We start from the raw sequence: 23,280 nt of genomic DNA, 5'->3' as shown, positions 1-23,280 counted from the left end.
TAAAATGCTCAATAGCCAAATTCTCCCCAGGAGCACAGGGGGGGAGCTCTGCTCCTTTCCTGGATCTCCCCCTCTTAAGGTTGTAGGGGATGAGTCCCTCTGCTCCTGCAGCAGCAGACTCTGGATCAGCTCAGAGGCAGCAGGAAATGACCAGCAGTGCTGTAGAATAAGTGAGTTAAAGACACCCTTGTTCTCTATCATCGAGCTGATTAGAAAATTGGTTGTAGTTAATTGTTCAATTTAGATTTTTTTTTTTTTTTGTCAACAGGAAATTGAAAGAATGTACGTAGGTTTGTTCTTGTTTTTTCATAAAAAGAGTTTTGGAACAAAAAAGTTATTTTTTCTTCTAATTAAAGGTAGGAAGGAAACCAAAGATAAGATGTTGTCTTTGTTGGTTTACCTCACTTTTACCATAAAAGTAAGCAAAAAAATTAAGCTTCATTTCTGGTAGGGATGTCAGATCCCAGGATGATGGCATGGAGGCCTGGATCCTCAGAAGCTGGCAATTTCTTGGAGCATCTGCATTGGTTGTCATAAGATTGTAGATCAAGAGGTAAACAGAGAGCCTCTCCTAATGTTTTATTGTATCTCTCAGGTAACAAGATTTTTCTTCCCCAAGGTGAAAAATGTCTTTGTATTAATAATGTTCAGAGTCCACACATGGTGTGAATTCTTTTTCCATATTTACTGCCTAAACTTGTGTGCTGTAAATATTCTTCCTCCTCATTATCTCACCTCTGATTTGCTTTCCTTGTGCTGCTCCCCTCTTTAGGCAGATATGGTGTGCATGGCCTTGTTAGAAATGCAGTGGAGAGGTCTTGCTCCAGACCCAAACCCCCTCTAATGCTGTGGGTGACATGGGAGTGCTGTACAAGGAGTATTTGTCCAACTTCTGTCAGTAGCAGGAGAGATATAAATAGCAATTTTGAAATGACAGCTGTTAATCATGATTGAAATCAGAACTAGCAACCCTCGATTTATCCTGTTGTTTTTTTTGGTTATTTCTTACATGCAGTTCTCCTTTTATTTGTTTTCACACAGCCAGATTTGTTCTTGATCATTGATAAAATATGTTTTCTTTGCAATCTGACATGGAGTTCTGCATGAGATGTGCTGCTGCTCTTTGCTGGCTGGTGGAAGGCACGTGTCCTGGTTTAGGGCAAATTTGGGGGAAAACCTCCACAGGGGCCCCTCCAGAGAGCAAACCCACATGGCCCCTTACCCCAACTGGTTTGGGGAGGATTCCTCAGAGAGAAGTGGAAAGAACCTGTTTATTTAACAGGCACAGCACCCCCAGCACACAAAATGAACAATACTGGGTGACACCACTCTGTCACTGCTCTGACAAAGATGACAAATGCAGAAAGTCTCTCCTGGGGTGCTCGCTCTGTTATCAGTCCCTCTGGTGCTGGGGCAGCTGCTGCAGCCACAAGGTGCCAGCTCTGGGTGTTTGCCAGGGCCCAGTCCGGAGCAGGCTCGAGTGGGTCCAGAAAGGGAAAGGAAAAACAGTCCAGGGAAAGATTCAGACTGCTGAGCTAAACTAACTAATGAGCAGGAGCAAAAGCAGGAGCAAGAGCAAGAGCAAAGCCAAAAGCCAAAGCTGCACTGTGTACTGCCCTGTCTGTGTGTCCTGCCAGCCGTGGGGGAGCGGCTGATAACAAAACAAAACAAAACAAAACAAAACTTTCACTCTTCAGAGCCAGTCTTGAAGGCACAGAACATAATATCCAGCATAAACAGAACACAGGAATGGGGATAGCATCATAACCTCACCCAAGGGCAGCATGTCAGGGCTGTGTTTGCTGGGCAGGGCAGGGCTGCCCTGGGCTGTCTGTGCAGCCTGGCCTCTCTGGATGGCAGAGCCCTGCAGGATGGCCCAGCTGGCCAGGGCTGTGCTGGATAACTGGGATCCCACTGCCTTCAGCCAGGCTTCATCCCTCCAGGCTGTGCTCCCTGGCCTTAGGAGCAGCTTGCACTCATCAGCAGCCCCTGATCTGGATGTGCTTCTGCCTGGATCCGTGTGTGCCTCTCTGGGGAAAAGGCTGTGCCTGCCAGAAGTGACAAAATTCCCATTCTTGAGTCCTGTTCCATCTGGGAAAAGACCAGAGAGCAATTGGAGGCAGTGGAAATGTGTGTGTGCTGTGCCCTGCTCAGGAGAAACTCCTGCCATGAGCCATGAGTGGGGCTGGGCTGTGCCTGGCCAGCATTTTGGGGGTGGGAAGCATTCCTAATGGCACCTGGAGGAGTCAGTTCAGCTGAGCTGGGGAATTCACTCACCCAGGTGGGATCAGGGACTGCCTCACCCTGGCAATAGCTGTTAAATAAAGGATGACAGGCAGAAGTGAAAGTGGAATTCTCCTCCCCACAGCAGGGCTCTGCCATCTCTCAGGGAGCAGGTGTCCCCTTCCTTTAGGACTCTGCTAAAGGCTCAGCTTGCTGGCTGTGCTCTCACAGGGAGAGGTGTTAGTATTCATAACTTTAAAGTATAATGTAGTGAAATAATCCTTTAATTCCATATGGCATAGAAGCTCAGGCACCTCGAAACTATGCCATAGATTTACTGCTGCCAAATGGTGTGGGGTTTTAAAATTAAAATATATTTGAAAATAAAAAAGCTCAGGAGAGGCACATTAGGGTGTTTTTGACATGATATATAAGCTCTGTGAAAAAGGCTTTTGCCAAATTCTCGGTGGGTTTATTTATTTTGATTCTTGTTTATGTGCTACAATGGAATTATCTAAAGTGGCTTTGTGATCCAGCACAGCCAGCTGTGACCCCCAGAGGATGATACTCCCTGGAGTCTGGGGCTCAGCTGCCCTTCCATCCTCCCTTACACCTCTTAACATGATCAACTCTGTCCTTCCTCCTTTTCCTGGCTGAGAGAAAAGGCCACAGAGAGCTCTGCTGCCATGGATTACCCTCAGGAGTGGTTAATGGCTTTGTCCCCCTCCTCTCATGTCACAGAAGTGTCTGGCTGGCACAGCAGCTCTGGCACTGCTGCTCTAGGTCTGTCCTGCTCCTAAACCTGAGAGTTTGGCTCTGCTCTACCCTGTAACACTGAGTGGCAGAAGGAGCACAGCAGAGCTGCTTTCCCTGGACACAGATGAATATTCAGTTTGCACTTTCACTGTCACAAAGTAGGGCTGAGTGTTTCCCTGCTGCAAAAATAGTTCTGTTAGATTGCAAGTCACCTGAAAATCTCTCTGTGGGCTGACAGAAGAGTTCCTGTTAGCACTTGCTGTGACAGCAGTTTCATGTTTATGTTTCTGCATCTATTTTTGGTTATTTGTCATTTCTGGATGGTTTCTGTGTGACCTTCAGGCCTGAGCAAGTCTCTGTTTCTTCATCAAATGGTCCCTCTTGATGTTCTATATCTTGTGCCTCTCCTCTCTGTGCTCTCAATGTCCCTCTCCCTGCCTGGGTCCCTCGTGCCAGTCTCCAGCTTTGCCTCCATTCCTCATCACTCTGCAGGGCAGCAGAGTTGTGACTGAAGTTTTGTCACTCAGTCCATGAGCAGCAAGTGCCCCAAACCACATCATGGTCCCTCTCACACCCCTCCTCAGCAGGGCAGGGGAGGGAAGAAGTTTGTGAGGTAAAGGCAAGGAAATCACCCATTATTGTCATGGGCAAAACAGTCTCCACTTGGTGAAAAGAATCAATTTATTCTCCATAAAAATAGATTTGAGCGATCAAAGCAACAACAAAAATTGCAATGCCCCCCCAACTGTGTCCCCCCAACTCAGCTTCCTTCCTGCATCCCTGGCTGTGGTGCAGTGCCATCCACCATCACCCACTGGAGAAACTGCCCTGACGGAAAAATCCTCCCAACAGTCCAGCTTTGGAGAGCAGGGAACACCTATTCCTCTCACTGTTCGGGGCAGGTGTGCTGAAGAATCAGAAATAAAACCCTCTGCTGAGCCCTCAGCCAGCAACCACCCTTCCAAATCTGCTTTTTGGCCTTTTCCTTTAATAGAAATGTAGTTATGACTTTATGCAGTTCTGCTTGACTTCTGGAGTCCTCCAGCAGATTCAAAGGCATTACAAACTAACAGATTCTGTAGTGCAATGAAAGATTTCAGAAAATGCAATGCTAAGAATGACCAAATCCTAGAAATGTTTTGGAGCTGTGGGTGTGGCCCAGGACTGAGTCCTGTGTTGTTCAGCCTGGGCAAGTGGTCTTGAGGTGCTTTTTTTGCATGTACCCCATCTCTGTCTAGGGGAGCCCCTGAGACTGTACATATTCCTTGTGAGTCAGAGACACTGAGTTTTTAGGGTTTTGGGCTTTCAGTCTGTAAAATGTTTGTATTTCCTCTTTGTGAGACCCTTTAGATGGATCCCTTCATGGACAAATTCACTCCCACAGTGCAGTGAAAGCACAGAGTCAAACACACTCTTTTGTAAACCCTTTTTCACTCCTTGCCTGGTGCAAATTGGAAGATTAATGCTGTGTTAATGTGGGAAGTTCCTCAGTGAGACCTTTGTAGAACCACAGAATAAGCTGAGTGGGAAGGGACCCCCAGGGGTCACCCAGCCCAGCTCCCAGCCCTGCACAGACAGGCATAATGGGATTTTCATGCTGCTGCTGCTGTTTGCATGGGGTACCCTGCTAGAAGCAACAGAAGAACCAGAACTCTCAACATTGCACTTCAGTTTTTTCCAAGGAAAGTTGTATTTCCACGGGGAAACTGATTTTGTGTGCCCAGGTGATGAAGCAGATGCACAGAGTGTAACTAAAGATCCCCTCTGTTATCTGTGGGCCTTTTCAGCAGCACTGTGTTGTTTCAGCATTGTTTTTAGCAGCTGAATCTGTGCAAATAGGTTGAGATGAAATGACCCATGGCCTGTCCACATTAAGTGTTTTCATGTGGGTTTGAGTGTAACTTTAGGTTCTTAAGAGAAGACAACGGGCACATTTCCATGCTTTACTTTTTTTAATTTAACACAGATTGATGGGTTCTGGAATAAAATGCAAACCCTCAACAGTTTGGCACATGGAGAAACTCAACTTGGAAAAAAAGAAAGGAAAATATGGAAAGCTTATAAATCTTAACTTGGACTTATTTCTGAGTTTGCTGTCTGGTCCCTGCAGTTCACTTGTTTTTTTCTACAGAGTTTCAGGCTCAGATGTCTTCATCATGTTCTCTTGCTCCTTGTAAATTGTGTCTAGAAAAATGACACCTGCTGGGTTTTTCTTCTCTGCTCTGTAAATAGCTGGAATTTGTGATGTAGAAGAATTCTAAAACTAGAATTCTTCTATTATTAGTTAGCAAATAACTAATGTGTGAAGATTGTGTACAAACTAAACTGAGGTTCTAGAAATAAAATCTAAGACTGGAAAAAAAATCCTAACACCCCACTTGCAATAAGAGTTTTTCCATCATTGAGTGGATATTGACAAAAGACCAAGTCAGGGAAACTTGATCCATTTTCCTTTGGGTGGTTAAATGTTAAACTTGGGACCATAAAATTGCAGGACATGGAGGTCCTAGATAAGATCAGTGAGTTATAGATGAAGTGTAAGACTTCTTGAATTCGTTATCCTCCCCTCTGCCTCCAAGAGCTGCTCCCAAGATCTCTCAGATCTGACTGATAAACCATTCCATTGGAAATAAAAATCATTTTACTGGAAATGTTCTGGCTGAGCTGTGGAATATTTAGTTTATTTATTGTAAGTCTGACAAATAGCTCTGGTCCTTCTGCTACATTTTCTTTGGGCTGAGAGTTTGCCTGTGCCATTTTTTGCAGCTGTGCTCATGCATTGCAACTCAGCTGTGTGTTGGAACTTTTAGTTCCATGGACTTTGTGTCCTTATTTTGATTTGACTGATAGAGAGCACCCAAAGCTTCCTTGTACTGGTGAGGGGAGTAAGGGATTAAGGAGAAGTGGCACACAAAGACCAAACTTGCAGATGCAGTTTGCTCTGGCAGTGGTAGGGAGAAAGTGATAACCTGAGGGTGAGGATGCTTTTTGTGCTCCTTCAGTGACCCTGGGAGGGAGCAGCTGTAGCTGTGGGTGAACAGAGTCTACAGGTAGGAAAACATCAGCAGAAGTGTAGGTTTTATTTGTGTACACCTGTAAAAGTGCATTTCTGTGAATTTTTGTGTGTGCTTGTTTCTGGAGAACTGGAAATAATTGAGAGAGAGAAGAAAGAGGAGGATAAAGGGTGATGGAAAGTGTTGGAAGAGGAACCTTTGGTCTCCAGTTGTGGCATGAATGAATACCTGCTCCAGTATTACCATCATCATATTAACAATTAGAATAAGTTAGCAGGAGTTGTTTGGTGTTTGTTATATGGATATTGATAAGTGTAGTAGGTCTCTCATAAAATATTTCATTGGGTACTTCACCAAGTATTTTCTCTGCATTTACCTCTGCTTCCAGCATTTATGTGTGTGATTTTAAGACTAAATTTCTGAAAGAGACTTCTTGCCAGTATTGACCACCAGAGTTAGTTCAAACAAAGCATCAGCAAGGCTAAATGAAAATTTTAATACATTCAAGCAAAATATAGGGGTTTATACTTGAAAACAAAGATCTGCATTTTCAGCATTGCAGTGGCTGTGGATCATCTCTTCCTCTTGCTCTCTAGGTGTACATGTGCTCCTGGACATGTGTACTGGGTGTCTGTGAATGTTTCTCTCAGGACACTGCTGTGTAATGTGGTGACCTCAACAGTCCAAAGTGTAAGAGAAAGCAGATGTGTTCTCAATTGTAATGAACATGTAGTTTAGGGGTTTTTTTTTGGTGGGTTTTTTTTTATTACAATGCCAGTAAAGTTCATTAAAGCTGGTTTGAAAAACAAAAGCAGTTTGATACCTATTAAGTAGTTCCTGTTGTTTTATGAACATTGAGGTTTGTTGGTTGAAAATTGTTAAGAGTGCCAGGCAGTGTGGTTCAGGGCTAGGTCCAGCAAAAGAAAGGCTTCTCTGGAGTGGTGACCTCCTCTTCCCCTGGGGAGACTCCCATTGATCTCAGGTCTCAATGCTCTTATGCTGTAATGAGGAAGGAGCTGATGCCGTGAGTGCTGCATTGTGATGGAAACCAAAAGCTTCATCCATGGCAGAAATACCTTGAGAAGTCTGAAAGTTTCCTGGAGAAAGGTCTCAAACTGTGATCTCCTTGGGCCACGAGTGTTGTTGGGACACAAGTGAGCTCCTGCCTGCAGCAGCTGCAGTTCCCACGGGGTGTCCAGGGCTGTCCGTGGTGTCCCTGGGGCTGTGCCCTAGCACAGGGACACGGAGCACGGGCACTGCCACAGAGCCACGGCCACCCTGCTGCTGGGAGGGGAGAAAGGACAGTGGGACAAGGACTGAACCAGGCTCAACTCTTGCTGTCTTTGTGTCTCCTCTGTGTGCAGCTCAAGCCAGGCCAGAACAGCTGCCGGGACAGCGACAGCGAGAGCGCCAGCGGCGACTCCAAGGGCTTCCAGCGCAGCAGCTCCCGGGAGAGGCTCAGCGACGTAAGTGCAGCTCGGGGATTGGGATCCTGGGATGGCTTGTTGCTAAAAGCTCCTTAATCTCCTTCCCTTTGGGGCTTCAGCTGAGACATGGGGGGTCAGAAATTTAACTTAGAGTAGGAAGAGATCCCGCACGCGCCCCGCGCTGAATAAAGATGCGCACCTACTTTACAGCTCCTACCAGGCGTGGGGTTTTCACAATCACAGGAGAGGAAGAGGTGACTTAGGTCACCTGCCCTGGTTCAGTAAACTCCTTAAAGATTGATACAATGTCTGTGTGCAAACATTCAGCTCCTTGGAAACAGTTGAAGGACATTTAATGAAGTTAAGATGTTCTGCATAGTTGAGAAGTGAGTAACATTTATACCCCAAGTGGTGGAGGAAAAAAATGTATTTTTTTGGGCTACATACTGTCTTTATGAGAAGTATTTGAGTGTCTAGAGAGACTCAGTTATATATAATGAATTGATATAACATGGCCAACAATAGCATAAGCTCTGCCTTTGTTGCTCTACCTAAAGTGCTGTGGAAGGGCCTGAGATGGCAGCCCTGTGGAGAGAGTTCTTCTCCATGGGAGAATGCTGCTCATTCACCAGTGACACACATGAGTTGTTCTGACAGAGCAATGAGTACAGAAATCTTTCTGTTGCTGCAATTAGATTACTATTTATTATGTGTACCATCACAATCCTTGAGTGTTTTATTCATGGCTCTGTGTCCTCTGTGCCACATGCTTTACAACACAGAATATAAAGAAAGCCCTGTCCCAACAGAGTATCTAAATTGGAGATTTTGTAGGTCAGATCCTTTGCTGGTAAAAGCATGGATAGCTACATCAGTCAACCCAATTTGTACCAGCCAGCAATCTGGCCCTGCTTTTAACTAACCCACATTTTGGAAATGGGGATTTTATCAATAGCATGTCTGTGTAGATTTGGATGACAGATACCAGATGGTGTCCTCTATAGGCCAATCCAATAAAACTGAACTGAGCAGGCACTAAAAGAAATACCTTTGTAAAGGATACATTTAGTTGTGCAAATTTAAGCCTGAAGGCACACAGATAGCAATTTTTGCTGAATTGTGCATATCACTGGAACAGATGCCTGATTTTTTTTTTCTGTGAAAGTGTGAAATCTGTAGCACTCTCTCTCCACATCCCTTTGTCACATTATTTTAGAGGTCCATTTCTTCCCCAGAGCCAGCCTTTATGGGTTACATTCAGCTAAACACTTCAGAGCTTGCCCTTCATAGCTGTCAGCTGAGGTCAGTCTCAGGGCTGTGAGATCTCTTTGGAAGAGGAGAGTGAAACCAGAGGAGGTAGTAAGGAAATGCTCTGTACAGGTAGCAGTGGAAGGCAGCTGGATGTCAGCCTGTCACCATCATCACCCTGGCTTGTCTGAGCCCTGTGGCAGCTGGGAAGCCACTGCAACCAACTTCACAATTACACAGCACCTTCAGCAAAAAAAATTTCACAGCTCCTTACAAACATGGTTTTGATTTAGCTTTGTCATTCCCTTGCAATGTAGTGAGTGGAGAGCTCTGAGGTTTATTGGGCTTCTCAGCAGCTCACAGCATTGCACTGCCAGACCTGGCAGTGAGAGCAGAGTCCTGGGTCCCCTTCCACCCATCAAATCCAGTTTTTCTCTGATGTTTTTACAATACTTTTCCTTTGTCTCGGTGCTGTGGCAAATTAAAAGGAAGTAGAGAGCAAATACAACTTCCCTAGTGCACCCAGGAGAGGACAGAGAGATTCACAGGTTGCTCAAAAGAAACGTTATGTAAATATATGTGGAGATGTATATTTTAAAGTGTTATACATAATTTATGTTTTGCTTAATAAGGAAAGTTCCTTTGCTTTGATAATTCATTGCAATACAAGCATGTCTCTGTGGTCTGGCATCACCAGTTCAGCTGAGACTTGAAAAACACTCACGAGACAGCTCTCACTGTGCCTGGTCTGTGGTGGCCCTCCCCAGGTTCCTTCAGTTCAGAGCTGTCCATCCCATTCCCCCCTTTCCCAAAATCAGTTCAGAGCTGTCCATCCCATTCCCCCCTTTCCCAAAATCAGTTCAGAGCTGTCCATCCCATTGTCCTCTCTCCCAAAATTGGTTCAGAGCTGTCCATCCCATTGCCCCAAAGTCAGTTCAGAGCTGTTCCTCTCATTGTTCCCCTCCCAAAGTCAGTTCAGAGCTGTCCCTCCCATTGTCCCCTTTCCCAAATTCAGTTCACAGCTGTCTCTCCCATTCCCCTCTCTCCCAGAGTCAGGTCAGAGCTGTCCATCTCATTGCCCCAAAATCAGTTCAGAGCTGTCCCTCCCATTCCCCCTTTCCCAAAGTCAGACACCCTGTGTGCTGAAATGACAGGACCTTCCCAATGTTTATTTTCAATAATGCTTTTTGAAAAAGTCAGATGTCTGATGATACCCACTATTTACTGTCCAGAAAAAGCTACAGAGTAAGCTTTTCTCTGAAGCTTTGCTTCTGTTTTTACAGCTATTTTCTCAGAAAAAAAAAATATACAAAAAGTGTGCCAAACAGAAGATAGAACAAAAAATATAAAACATTGCAGGCAGATTAACCTTGAGGTCAGAAAGCAAATTTTGGCCATGAAATATAATGAATCTCCACTGTTGTCACCTGGCAGCCCTGTAAGGCAAAGCATGGCTCCTGTATGGAAATGTGGCTAATGACTGAAGTGCATGTTCTCCAGCTGGATGATCCATTTTCTCCTTCCCAGTTTGAGCAGGATGGTGAAACAGGAATGTTAGAGCTTCACAGGCCTCCCTGCAGGGCCTGCTGAGAGCTCAGTGACAGATGCAGAATGAGGAGAGGGGATAATGAACACCCAGTTGCAAACTGACATGTCAGTGGCTTCATTCCCTCTCCTGTCAGGGATCTTTCAACTTTGCCTATTGTAAATGTACCTGCAGCCCTTGGATAATGCAGAGTGATGCCAAGGGTGTTTACAAGGAGGGACTCCTTTCCAGGCTAATGAGATCCAAGCAGGTAATTTGCAGCGTTTGTGAGAGGTGGGCAAAAATGAAAAGAAGATAATTCAGTGAAAGGACCATGTTAAACAGGAGATTTTTCTCATAATGAGCCTTGAAATAGCATCAGACAGTAGGAAGGGGAATATCCTCTGCTCTTGTCAGATGCAATGCAGTGAGACTGATTTCTGTCAGCTCCTCTCTTTGTCCTCGCCTCGCACACGTGTGCACACACCCACCCCTCTGTGAGAGAACATCATTAGCAGAGAACCTGACCTCTGCTAGATTAGGGATAATGATTGCTCAAATGCTCCAGTGCAAGCAGTGCCCTGATCCAGCTCCCCCTCTGAATTTCATAAACCCATGGCTCTCTGCCTTTCTCCTCTGTATAGGTTTTTTTTTAGGAATGACAACTTGTTTTTTTCCTTTATGGACAGAGGTAGCTCCAGGGGCCTAAAAGAGAAATTGGAGAGCTGCTCCTCCTTTATATATAGGGTGCTGTAGTCAGTTTAATCTCATCAAAATCTTGCCAGTAGTAGAATTCATTTTGTTGAGATCTTGCTTGGAGACAAGATGGCAGCGCTTTCTCTTTTGCTCAGCTTGGAGCTCAGTCAACTTCTTTTCTTTATCTCCCTGTATGTATTTATTTTTAATTGAGTCCCCCCTCTTTGGAATATATTTTTGTCATGTTTTACAAAACAGCCAGGAGATTTACCTGAGGAAAACATGAGATTTACAGCTAACCTGGATGGTAAATGCACTGAGTGTTCAGGGGTTCAGCCACCTCTTTGCTAATCAAAAATCAAACCACCTGATTTCTTTGGAGCACAGTGAGGAGGTGACAATGAGGACCAAGTCCTGAAATCCTGAGCTCCCTGCCCACCAGGTCTGTAGCTGTGTGCTTCAGGAAGAGACTCCAGCAATGTAATCCTGTGGGCAGCTCATGGTTTCAGCCCCAAATCCAGGATATTTTGAAATTTTCAACTCTTTTGTCCCCCATCCCTCTCACCTGTACAGAGCCAAAGACAAATCAAGGGACAGCCTTTGGGTTATGTGCTGTGAAACCCTCAATGCTGCTCCCTGGCCAAAATATCACCAGTGACTTTGGCAGTGTGTGGAGTGGAGGCACACGAGCACAGCTGTGTCTGTGCTCCTCCTGTGCTGTGTATTTGTCCTTGAGAGGAGCCACAGTGAGGAGGTGACCATGAGGACCAAGTCCTGAAATCCTGAGCCCCCTTCCCACCAGATCTGTGGCTGTGTGCTTCAGGAAGAGACTCCAGCAGTGGAATCCTGTGGGCAGCTCATGGTTTCAGCCCCAAATTCAGGATATTTTCAAATTCTTTTGTCCCCCATCCCTGTACAGAGCCAAAGACAAATCGAGGGACAGCCTTTGGGTTATGTGTATAAAGGGGCTCCCAGGGATGCCAAATGTCACCAGCCAAGCAATATTAAGATGATAAAAAGCTGTTACCTTTAATGAAGGTCCTCCAGGTGCAAGTATGGCAAAGTGCACACGTGATACAGGACTTGGACAATTGTTTAAGTTTCACAAATTAGCATACTTCAGAGAAAGTATCCAGTTAGAGGAACAGTTAATTAAGTAATCCCCCTCCTTTTGGTTCTGCCCTCCACTGAAGCCCCCATTGCTCCCCCAGCTTCTAGCCCCACATTTATTATGTCTACAATACATGGAAAAAATAAAACATCCTTGGCTCACTGTGAAGCCCTCAGTGCTCCCTGTCCAGAAGATCAGCAGTGATTCTGGCAGCATGTGAGGGGAGGCAGAGGAGCAGGGCTGTGCCTGTGTGTGTGCCAGGGCTGCTCAGCAGCAGTGGCTGTGCTTTGTGTGGTGTGGCTGCGAGGGTGGGGATGTGTGTGTTTGTGTGTCTAAGGTTGGGTGCTTAAATGCTTTGTTGCATTATGTTAATTCCTCGGCAGTGCAATCAAATTCATGTCGTAATTAAAGCTGTCAGTTGGAAGGCAAGCCAATCGCCAAGAAAACACAGCATAACAAATGAAGTGAAATGATTCTGCGTGTAGCTATACAATGCTTCGCCAGGCATGAAATTAAATAAGTAATTTGATGTTGACATCAGAAATTGAAATGATACCCACTGTTCCTTCATTCAGTCAGACCTGCATAAACAATAGCCAGAACAAATATGTACAACACAGTCTTTCTCCCCACCCAGCTCCCCAAGTAATGCACAATATATATGCAAAATGGGTATAACTGTGCCTTCCAAGACCTCAAGGATGTAATTTTCTTTGGTACACAATAAACTAATGCTTACATGAGGGTTACTACATTTTTGCTTCTGGGCCAAAGTTCTTTTCTTTAAGAAAGGATGGAAACAAAAAAAAAAACCAAACCAACCAAAAAAAAAAAAAAAAAAAGGTGGGGGAAAAAGCTCAGAACCCTGTCAATTTTAAGCAAGTGTATTTTGCTGATGGGCACCTGATGCAGGCTTCTGCTGGTGGTTGTGTGAATATCAAACAGTATTTCTAATGTCCTATTTTGCAAAGGGTTTCGGAAAGTGAAACCATTACCTCTATTATAGGCACACTTTATATAAGAGCTATAGAACCAGCCAGTGCAGCATCACGACTCAGCACGGGCTTGTAAAGATGTTTGCACAGGTGGTCCCGAGGCTGGGCACGGGGTAGTGGGAGCCTTTCGCTCTTGGGAGTTGCCAAAAGGTGAGAAGCTGTCTCCTTGCATAGCCCTCGCTTCAGCCGCTGTGCTCTGCCAGCACACGGCTCAGCACAGCTGACAGTCATTCATGCATGTGCAGCACAGTCTCTCATACTTCAATTAAATAGAGTTTGCAAACTGTACTCTCCATATGCAGCATGCAATGTGTGAAGGGCTATATTTCCATCCAGCAAACTCAAGTTCCCTGAGAATGTACAGTTGTTCAGTGGAAGTCATTTGACTGCTGTGTTTCGACTGTCCTCCCATAGCCATTGCAGCATTGCTTTTGAAGGAATGAAAATATTCAGTGGGAAATATTTTGTTTGCTTATTCTTTTCTCTTCCTCTTTATTGTTTTGTTTTGATACTCTATCCTTCCAAAACTTGGAATAAAAAGCAGACAAAAATTACACACAGATGCAGAATGCAAACTTTGGAGCTTTCAGCCAGTAAAGTAAGTTTAAAAAAACTGTGAGTGAAAGAGTGGAACTCTCTTGGCATCTGCACATAGCTGAAACAAAAATGGTTCAACGATTGCACGTGTTGTATTTGTGGGTAGATCTCCAGCTGAAATGAAAGGAATCTCAATGGCAGGGAGCAGGGAGCAGGGTGAGGAAAGAGGAAGGCAGTGTGTGTCCTGTTGGGTACTGAGCAGGGTGTGCTCTGTGCCAGGGCTGCAGAGCTGCAGGGCCACAGGGGCTCCCAGGGATGCCAAATGTCACCAGCCAAGCAATATTAAGATGATAAAAAGCTGTTACCTTTAATGAAGGTCCTCCAGGTGCAAGTATGGCAAAGTGCACACGTGATACAGGACTTGGACAATTGTTTAAGTTTCACAAATTAGCATACTTCAGAGAAAGTATCCAGTTAGAGGAACAGTTAATTAAGAAATCCCCCCCTTTTGGTTCTGCCCTCCACTGAAGACCCCATTGCTCCCCCAGCTTCTAGCTCCACATTTATTATGTCTACAATACATGGAAAAAATAAAACATCCTTGTTCCCTATAGAGGCAAAAAAGACTGAAGAGTCTAGGGAGGTGAATTTACTGTTCTAAAATCTTAGGGAAAAGGGTAGGAAAAGGACTAGAGCTAGTTAAGGAGCTATGTAACTGTATAATAGTAATCTACAGAGGTATGAATATATAAGAAATGTAAAAAAGCCAAAATCTTTTTGGCATTCCCAAAGCAGGACCTGTGCCCGTGGAGTGGCTGTGCCAGGGGCTGTGCCCAGCTGGAGCAGCAGCTGGGCTGGGCACTGGGCAGGGTTGTGCCAGTGCCCAGGTCAGTCCAGCAGGATGGGCATTCCCAGGGACAGCAGGGAAGCGCTCAGGGACATCACCCCTGGCACCAGGGGATGTCCTGTGGGTGATGGTGGCAAGAGTGGGGACAGGAGGACTTTGGATGTCTTTAGTTGTGTGGAGTTCCCTTGCCTGATAGCCCCTGCAGAGCTGCAGTTTGGCTCCCTGTCCTGGAGCAGGGGTGAAGTGACAAAAGTTCTGTGTCTTCCCAGTGCTGTGCCCAGGCCCCTCTGCAGTCCTGGCTGTCCCCAGGCTGTGTCACCATGGAAAGGGAGGCTGTGCTGAGGAACAGGAGTGGGAATGGAGCTCCAGGAGTGGGAACTGAGCTCCAGGATTGGGAATGGAACTACAGGAGTGGGAATGGAGCTCCAGGAGTGGGAACTGAGCTCCAGGAGTGGGAATGGAGCTCCAGGAATGGGAACCGAGCTCCAGGAGTGGGAATGGAACTACAGGAGTGGGAGTGGAGCTCCAGGAATGGGAACTGAGCTCCAGGAGAGGGAACTGAGCTCCAGGATTGGGAATGGAGCTCCAGGAGTGGGAACTGAGCTCCAGGAGTGGCAATGGAGCTCCAGGAGCTCCACACTGGTTCTCTGGCAGCCTCACTAGAGAATGCTCCTCTGCTTTTGCTGCTGTGCCCATGGACTCTGGAGGCTGGAGCTGGGCACTGCTCCCCCTCTAATGGAACAGCCTGACCTGGATTAGCACCAGGATCCCCCATGTCTCTGAGAGAACCTGCTGTGTAATCCCCATTGCTTAGATGAAAAACTAATGAAACAAAACCCTTTATCTCCTTAATTCCTGTGAATACAGAGGTTGTGATCGTGTCCCACTTAAACTGAATTTCATGATGCTATTTTTTTTTAAAGCATTTAAACAAATTGATTATTTTCCATGGTAGAAATATTAGTTCTAATTATTTTTATAGGTTTGAGTTTTGAAATCTATTTCACACTGTAGATATTTGCTGTTTGCTTTTTTTGTGGTTGTTGTTTCCAAATCCTTGGTTTGTCAAACAATGTGGACATCCAAATGGGAAATTGTAGTGACTGCATTCTCCAGAAAATGGTACATTGACTAAAGCAGCTTCTCTGTGCCCACGCATTCTTTACATTTCAGACTACTAATTATGTTTACAAAATGTCTCATTTTAGAAAAGCACTATGTGTGTACTAACCAGGGCCTTTCGGGAATAAATTGGCAAACAGGTCATACACTGAAAAAGTCATCCAAACCCACCGGGCTTTTTGTTTTGAAGTCAGTCTACTTTTTTTCCCTTTCCCCCCCTCCCTCCTGCCCCTTTGTGGCCACGAAGCTGAGGAGCTGGAGTCCAGGGCATTGAATGTCAGCATGTCAGGGAGGCTGGTTGATGAGTGTCTGTTTAGTCTCAGTGCAGGGCGAAATGCCATCATTAATTCATTACCCAGCTGCCTGTCAAATAAATTGGCAATTACGTCCACGGCAGAAGCTTGGAATTCAGTAAATAGCACGTTACCATCTCCGAGTGGCTGAGAGATGTAAAGGGAAAAATTAAGCAACATCGTGTTTGTTTCAGTAGCAGATGACAAGGGGCAGGACGCCGGGGCTGTGATGTGGTGATGAAAAGCTTGGAAAGGGCTGGTAATGAGCTGTGTGGATTGGAACGTGTTAAAAACCATCACTGACTTTCCACTTTGTCTTTGTGTTTTATTGCAGAGCTCAGCTCCTTCCAGCTTGGGAACAGGCTACTTTGTAAGTGTCTATCTCCACTTGCACCCTGTGCCTCGGCAGCAGAGTGTTCCTCACACAAAATGCCTCACACAGAATTCATGGACACAGGGACACCCCACAACCCCCTCTGCCCAAGGGCTGAGTGCCCCCTTCTCATTTATTCCTCACAAATACCCTGCAAGTAGCATTTCCACCTGGTGGTCTGTGTTTCCTTGAACTAATCAGGTGTCATTTTAATTACTACATACATTTTAACAGCACTTAATTTACACAACTGCAGCAAATAAAGTGAGCCCTGGTCTCACCAGCTCTCTGATGGGAGATGGGAGGATCCTCATTCCCCCCTGCACCCGTTCCTGTTGATTCACAGATTTTAGAGAGCCCATTACAATGCTTTGCCTCATCTCCTGTGTACCACAGCCCAGAGAACGTGGCACAGTGATTTCTACCTGTTGCTTAAAAGCCCATGGCTCATGGACACTCTTGGAAAACACAGAAGTTCTATTTATGCCAGATTTCCATTTTATGTCCTGAGAAGCAGATCAGGCCCCAGCTGGTTTGAAAACTGATCATGTTTTTGGGGTTTGTGATTTATTTGCATGCACCTGTATTGATTTAACAGGCTACATTCACACCTTTCTGTTCATTCCCACATTCATCAATGTACCTTTTACTTGCACAGATAAGTTTGGGAGTGAAAAAAAGTTTTCCATTCAAGCCAATGTACTGCATATTTTCTTCCAAGATTTATATCTAAATTGCTCACATCCTGTTTCTCTTGTAACTTATGCTGTGTTCTCCAAGCACATCTTTTCTGCCTTTGTAATAACTGTAGGAGAAGCAGAGCATTGTCTATGTCTAAAACCAGGTGGGTAAAATGGGAACCCTGTCCCATAGCACTGCTCTGTGAAGTTATCAGTGTAATCAAAGCCTCCTTCTATCTTCTCACTGCACTCTGGGGAAAAGTAAACTCTATGGCATTCAATTACATGATGGAAAAACTTGGCTGCACTCTTGTCACATTCCCAGAGAGTCATTTTCCTCTATTAGCTCATGGTGAATTTAGTCTTTTGTCACAGACATCTGTGATCCTGTAAGAAAGTTATGGGATTAAATTGTGGACCTGTGGTCTCACAAAAATTGCACAAAAGTTGCTTAACACCTGGAGAAATGCTGTGTCCTGCTGGATTTACACTGGACTTCTGCACAAACAGAACATTCACACTCACTGCTGGTGGTGAGGTGTGAAAAGAGCATCCTCAGGTGAAAAAGTTTTGTGGTAGTTGTTCTGATTATACCAAGGCCCAGATCAGTGTAAGGTAAGTTGTGAAACAGAAAAACAAGCTGGTTTCCTTTTTTCATCACTTGCCCTGGTTTGTGTCATGTATTTTTAAGAGGGAGGGGATGAAGGGAAAAATTATATCAAATGGCTCAACATTTATTTAGAATTAAAAGTGAACCTTGAATGTCTTTCCATAGTTCAGAATGAATTGCTTTCCTTTGTCTGGGAAAATTCCAGTCATCCAGAGGTCTGTAGACCCTCTCTGGAACAGGACAGGTGTATTATGGGCTGTGCCATGGATAAATGAGCCTTGTTCTTGCAGGGAGAGCTGAATATGCATGGTTTGAGAGCTGTGCTCAGCTTCCTCTCCAGGCAGCAGAGGTAACAGAAGAGAAGCCATCTGCTGTTCCCTGCACCATACTGTCTGTGGGTTGGTCCACTAAAGTGAAAATCTGGAAGGTGTCAGCATCCCCTATGCTCCAACAGAAAGCTTGAAAGTTTCCAGCTCTCCTGAGCAAGGGATTCAGTAACAAGAAGAAGCCTGACATCTTCTAGGGCTGATGGATTGGCACCTTAAATCTTTCCAATTTGGGTCTGTGTAGGTGGGGGAGACATCCCTTGTTGGTGCCATTAATATATTTAACTGAGCTCTTTCTTTTCTGTAGTCACAGTATTGGGAGTCTTTAACTTCCTTTTTTTCTTTCCTCACTAATAGCCAAGTAGGTAGAAAATGTGCTTCAGTTTCTATCTTAAAGTTGTTTTTACACTTACACAGTCTTGGATGAAACATAAAGGTTATTTCCCTCCCTTTTCACTTCAGAAAATTGTTTTTAGGATTATCTTGCTTGTTGTTTTAAAAAAGCCCATACTCTTATTAACTTACATGGGGCAAATAAAAGCCAGATGTGTTTTGTGGTACCAGACAATGAGAAAAATGCTCCAGAGTGATCCAATTAGCATATGTTTCTGATCAATATAATTATTGTGTTATCAATGTGCAAAGGAATATGCACTTGAATTGACTACTTTTTTCCAAAGCTTTTAACTAGAAAAGACTGTTAGTTTTTGTGTTTGGTGTTAACCCAGAACATCAAAACAGGGGTCATTGGTCTCAAATAGTAAAAATAACTTCTAGTTTAATAGATAATAATAAAGCTTTGGCCCTTGGAAATGATTTGCTGGATGTTGTACACTGGCCTCTTATGAAATATTCTGTACTGCAGCTCACCAGAGGGAGCAGAGGAACCAGGTAGGTGAAAATGGACTGATGGACATCTGCTGCAGAGGGAAGCAGGTTTCATTCAGAAAGGAATGAACACTGAGGTATGGATTAAGGAGCACATGTTTGCTGTTTAAATCAAGTATTAATGGAATCTTCATGTCTTTAGGCCATGTTGCCTAGCACAGAGATAATCCTTGTCCAGCTTGGGACCCCCTTTGAGGACCCTGCTTGCACCAGGCACTCAGGGATGGGATGGGCCATGTGTCTGCAATGTTTGTGCATGCCACAGCAAAGCTAAAATGACTTTTAGGTCCTGTTACTCTGTAGAGATCACTGAGTGTTTAAGGGAACATTCATAAAGCTGACACTTCTTAGGAACACAAAATCATTCCTCCAATATCTCTGTGATAGCTCCAGCCTAGAAATTCATTATGCAGCTTCAGTGGTAGTGGTGAAGGCTGGAATCTCACCTGACTCTGAAAGCAGATCAATATCTGACTGGCAGAGCTGGAGACTGAATTCTGTTCCTGTTGTCTCTGTGTAAGTGCTCCTGGAAAAGCAACAGGGAAAGGAAAAATGCACATGCTCTGGAGGGCATTCCCAGCCTGCTTTGGCAATGGACAGGCATGGGGATCTCCATCAGGTGATTCAGCCCAACCCACACCCAGCTGGGGTGACAGAGCTGCCCTGGATTGAACAAACTGGAATGAGCTGTCTTCAGCAAAATGGGACCAGTGTGAGTGGCCACTGAAGGAGAGGGGATGGTGCAAAGCTGTTAATGAGCTCTAAATTCACCTTTGTTTGGATTTCAGTTGGGAACAACTCTCTTCTACTCCTTTCACAGCTGTTGGTGTTTCTGTAGATTCTGCTTAGAAGACATTTTTGTTGGAGTGTGCTTCACCTGTCTTGGTGCTCCTTGTCAGAGGAGACACTTTCCCATCCTTTTTGCATATTACTAAACCAATAGTCAGAAAAGAGGAGTTAAAAATCATTCTAATTCTCCTGGGAGTTTTTTGTGCTGGCCTGACTTTACTGCTTCCTGTGGGATCAGTCCAGTCTATGACTGGTGCATGTGAAAAAAGATTTAGCTATGCTGTTAATATTGGTGCACCCTAAGAAATCATAACTTAATACTTCCTGGAAGATCTCCCAGTTGTCTTTGATATTTTTTGCATTGCAAATTGTCATTGTCTCTCATCAAAGACAGATTATAAGGTAGATTACATCTCATCAAGATGTCAGATCAGATAATTGAAAAGTAGTTAGAATTTTAGAAAAAAAAATCACCATCTCTTTAACTGTAAAAGGAAAGCTGTTTGAATTATGGGAGTTTTTAATGTTGTCCAGCTGTCTTGAGATTTCAGAAGGTTGAGATGTTTTAGAATACAATTAGAATTTGTATAACAGTAAAGCTTTTTCTCTTACCTAGCTTTGAAGAATGTTCTTTGCTCATTTGTGTATCTGGCCAGCAAATTCCTTTTAAAGTGGATAGAGGTTCATTGGTTTGCAACAAAGACCAGAGCAGAAATCAAAACTTAAATAACTGAGTCTTTTGCTTCTAAACAACAAGATTGTCAGGTTCTTTGGCAATTGTGCAGTTTCTCTGCTTTTGGCAACTTATTTCCATTTCTGTATATGTCTGCTTCTTGAGTCTTTGTTTCTGAACATTTTCTGTTCCTCTTTTAATGTTTGTTTTTTTTTTTGATTGCATGTTTGTGTTATTTTCTTTTCCTCCAAACACAGAGAGTTTATGAATTTTTCAGAACTGGGTAGAATTTGGTAATAAGCTGGTGATGGAAATCACACTGGGAAGGCAGAAGACTCCTGTGACCCTTCTTTTCCTAACACTGCTCTTGCTCCACCTTAAAAAAAAAAGAAAGAAAAGCTAAAACTGTGCTTTGCACATGGGCTGGTGACTCAGGCAGACATAAATCCTGAGCTTATTCCCCAAGGCTCTGGCTAATCAGTTGTGCTATCCAATTTGGCCCTGAGTGGGTTGGGTTCAGCAGATGTTTGTGCAGCTCCAGCGTGCCACTGGGACACTGGCTTGTGCAATGTTGCATTACATTACTGAGAGCTCTAAAAACCCATCCCAGGGAGAATAAGGGGAGCACCAGTGGTGTTTGGTATGGATATGATGGAAAAGCCAGTCTTTGGCCTAGATAAGGGCAGCTATTTCTCTGTGCACTGGGAGTGATTTTCCTCTGAGACATCATCCTGCAGCAGAAATGTGGAATTAGTTGCAGCAGCACATTGTGAGCTCTCAGAGAGCCCTTCAAAGAGCAGATTCTCCCTCCCTGCCTGGCCCATGTGTTTTGGCAGTGCTCCTGAGGAGCTGAGCTTTGTTCCTTGAGGTGGGCAGGTTTGTGATGCTGGTGAGAGGCAGTGAAGAGACTCCACTGCAGTGAAGTGCAGCAGGACCCACTGGCTTCCTCAGGAAAGAACAGGTCAGATCAGAAGTGTTGCTGGAAAGGGGCTCAATAAATCCAAGCTGCTAAAGCTGCAGAAGGGATGGAGTCCTTTACTCCACACCACGTGCACAGTGGTGTTGGTCAATAAAAAGCTGTTCTTGCAAGTAGGTTAAGCTGCTCAGTAATTTTAGAGCTTGACTTTAGGAGCCAAACATTTAAGTGTATTTTGCTGATGTAAAAGTGTGTGTCCATCTGGAGCCCCCTGAGGTCCCCAAGGCACTGCACAGTGGCTGTGGGATGGCACCACACCATGGACTGTCATGTCCCCTGTGAACAGAGCTGGAAAGAGGATCCTTGTTATCCTCTCCCTGGCACTATAAATCATTGTTAACAAATCCTAATTTGCTTAGTAGGGTAATGAACGATCTCCAATTTTCTCACTGTAATTAGTTTTACCAAGTATTATTGTGAAGGGTATATTGAAATCCATTTTAACTTCTCTTTAAATTCTCCATGTGCCCATTCTTTGCAGAAGTGAAGCTGACAACAGAGGTTATGAATCTTCTGACAGTAAATTCAGATTGGAGCAAAGTGGACAAGATCCCCAGCAGAAATCTCTCTGTGGGCTGTAATTACTCATTAGTGCTTGCAGCCCTCAGTGGAGTGGGTTTGGTGTGGTGCACTGAGACCTGCAAACCTGGTGTTTCTTCATCTAAAATCTTTTAGGTGCTGTCTTTTGTTTTCCAGGAGCCATTAAAAATGCAGTTTATTCTAACTGCTGCTGTAAGGGAGACATCATCATTGCCAACTAAATACATTGCATGTAATAAAGTCTACCCCAGGTCTATTAATTTCAGCATTTATAAACCATGGTGCTGTTCCTAGGGAGAGCTGAGGCTCATTAAAGAGTTTGCTAACAACATGACCAGCAAAACAAGAAGAACAAGAGCAGCTGCATTTCCAGCATCCTGCTCATCACAATAAGAGTACTTGGAGCAAAACAACAGTTTTTGGAGAAGAAAACTCTGTATTTCACATATTATTAACTCAGTATTTGGGGGAAGAACAGGCAAGCAGAATAAATGACCTGGGCTGGAATTTGGTCAGGATTGGTCTCTCCTCAGAAAACTTTGAGCAGAGGTGGTGAAGGTTGGAGTTATTTCTACAGCCCTCCAGCATGGTATTTCCTCAAACACTGTAGATTTCTGCCCTAATGCAAGCTTGTGCTTTTTGAATAACATGCTTTGAATCTAAGATATTAATCCATATGTTTCTTTGGATTGTGTGTGTGGAACTGTGTTGTCCAAATGTTACAGAAGTGGAACGGGGCTCCACAGCAGTTTCCTACCCAGCCACACAGAACTGAGAGCAGATTTCAGAATTCAGTTCTTTCTGGTTTGTCCCCTCATTGCTGAAACACAGATTTTTCACCCTCTGTCTGAACAATGGAATTTCTTCAATAACTTTATAGTAATTTCTTTAGGGCAGTCCCCAGATACTTCAGTGATTCAGGGGGTGACATCCCCAAGGGTTTGTCACTCAGGAGGGAACAGAGTCTGCTGGCCTGGGCCTTCCCTCTCCTTGCCCAAGCCCACTCCTGCTGCAGTTCTTTATCAGATCTCTGCTTTGTTTAATTAATAATTAAATAATAATTAATAAGCATTAATTATTAATAAATAATTTTTTTTTGTGCTTTGCCTCAGTGTTTGCTTTGCATTCTTTCTCAGTGTTTTGCATTTCTGTGTCTTTCCCATGCTTGTTTTTTATTTTGGTTTTTACATTTCTGGAATGGTGCTACATTTAATGCTCCTGCCTTTCTTCAGCAAATGCTTCCCTTTTCCTCCTGTTTCTGTGCATGTTCCCCACTTACCTTGTTGGAGCCACCTTTTCCCCAGGGATTACAAGTGTGATGAATGGAGATATCATAAAAAAAAAAAGAAGGGAAAAAGGAAGGAAATGAGAGGGTTTATGTATTTGGAGGGGTGATATAAAACTCTCCATTGTCTGCCAGAAGGGGGTCCCTCTTCTGTCACCAGTAGAAAGGGGAGTGTTGAAAGTGGCTGGTTGATAACTTCATTTACAGAACCCTGGAGGTGTTCTTGGTTCCTGTTTCTTGTGGTATTTCAGGTGAACTTGCTTAATCATTTTTTTCCTAGCAAAAATCAATCTAGAAAAATCAAGACAATCATTTAAAGGCAAGTGTTTAATTTAATAATTTCTCC

The 23,280-nt window shown here is 44.2% G+C and overlaps 1 protein-coding gene across 7 annotated transcripts in view; it reads left to right on the top strand.

Moving 5' to 3' along the window:
* The window catches only part of AUTS2 (activator of transcription and developmental regulator AUTS2), a 797,141-nt gene that overhangs the window by 360,335 nt on the left and 413,526 nt on the right, over positions 1-23,280 (top strand). For all 7 annotated transcript variants that reach the window (XM_059866086.1, XM_059866083.1, XM_059866081.1 and 4 more), the window contains 2 exons: positions 7,358-7,459; positions 16,129-16,164. In XM_059866086.1, coding sequence (XP_059722069.1) covers positions 7,358-7,459; positions 16,129-16,164 — 138 coding nt within the window. The remainder of the gene's footprint in view (positions 1-7,357; positions 7,460-16,128; positions 16,165-23,280) is intronic.

This window comes from Haemorhous mexicanus, chromosome 22, assembly GCF_027477595.1.
Source record: "Haemorhous mexicanus isolate bHaeMex1 chromosome 22, bHaeMex1.pri, whole genome shotgun sequence".
NCBI classification, from domain to species: domain Eukaryota; kingdom Metazoa; phylum Chordata; class Aves; order Passeriformes; family Fringillidae; genus Haemorhous; species Haemorhous mexicanus.
The sequence above is the reverse complement of the archived record's forward strand: the minus strand, read 5'-3'. Positions and strand labels throughout refer to the sequence as shown.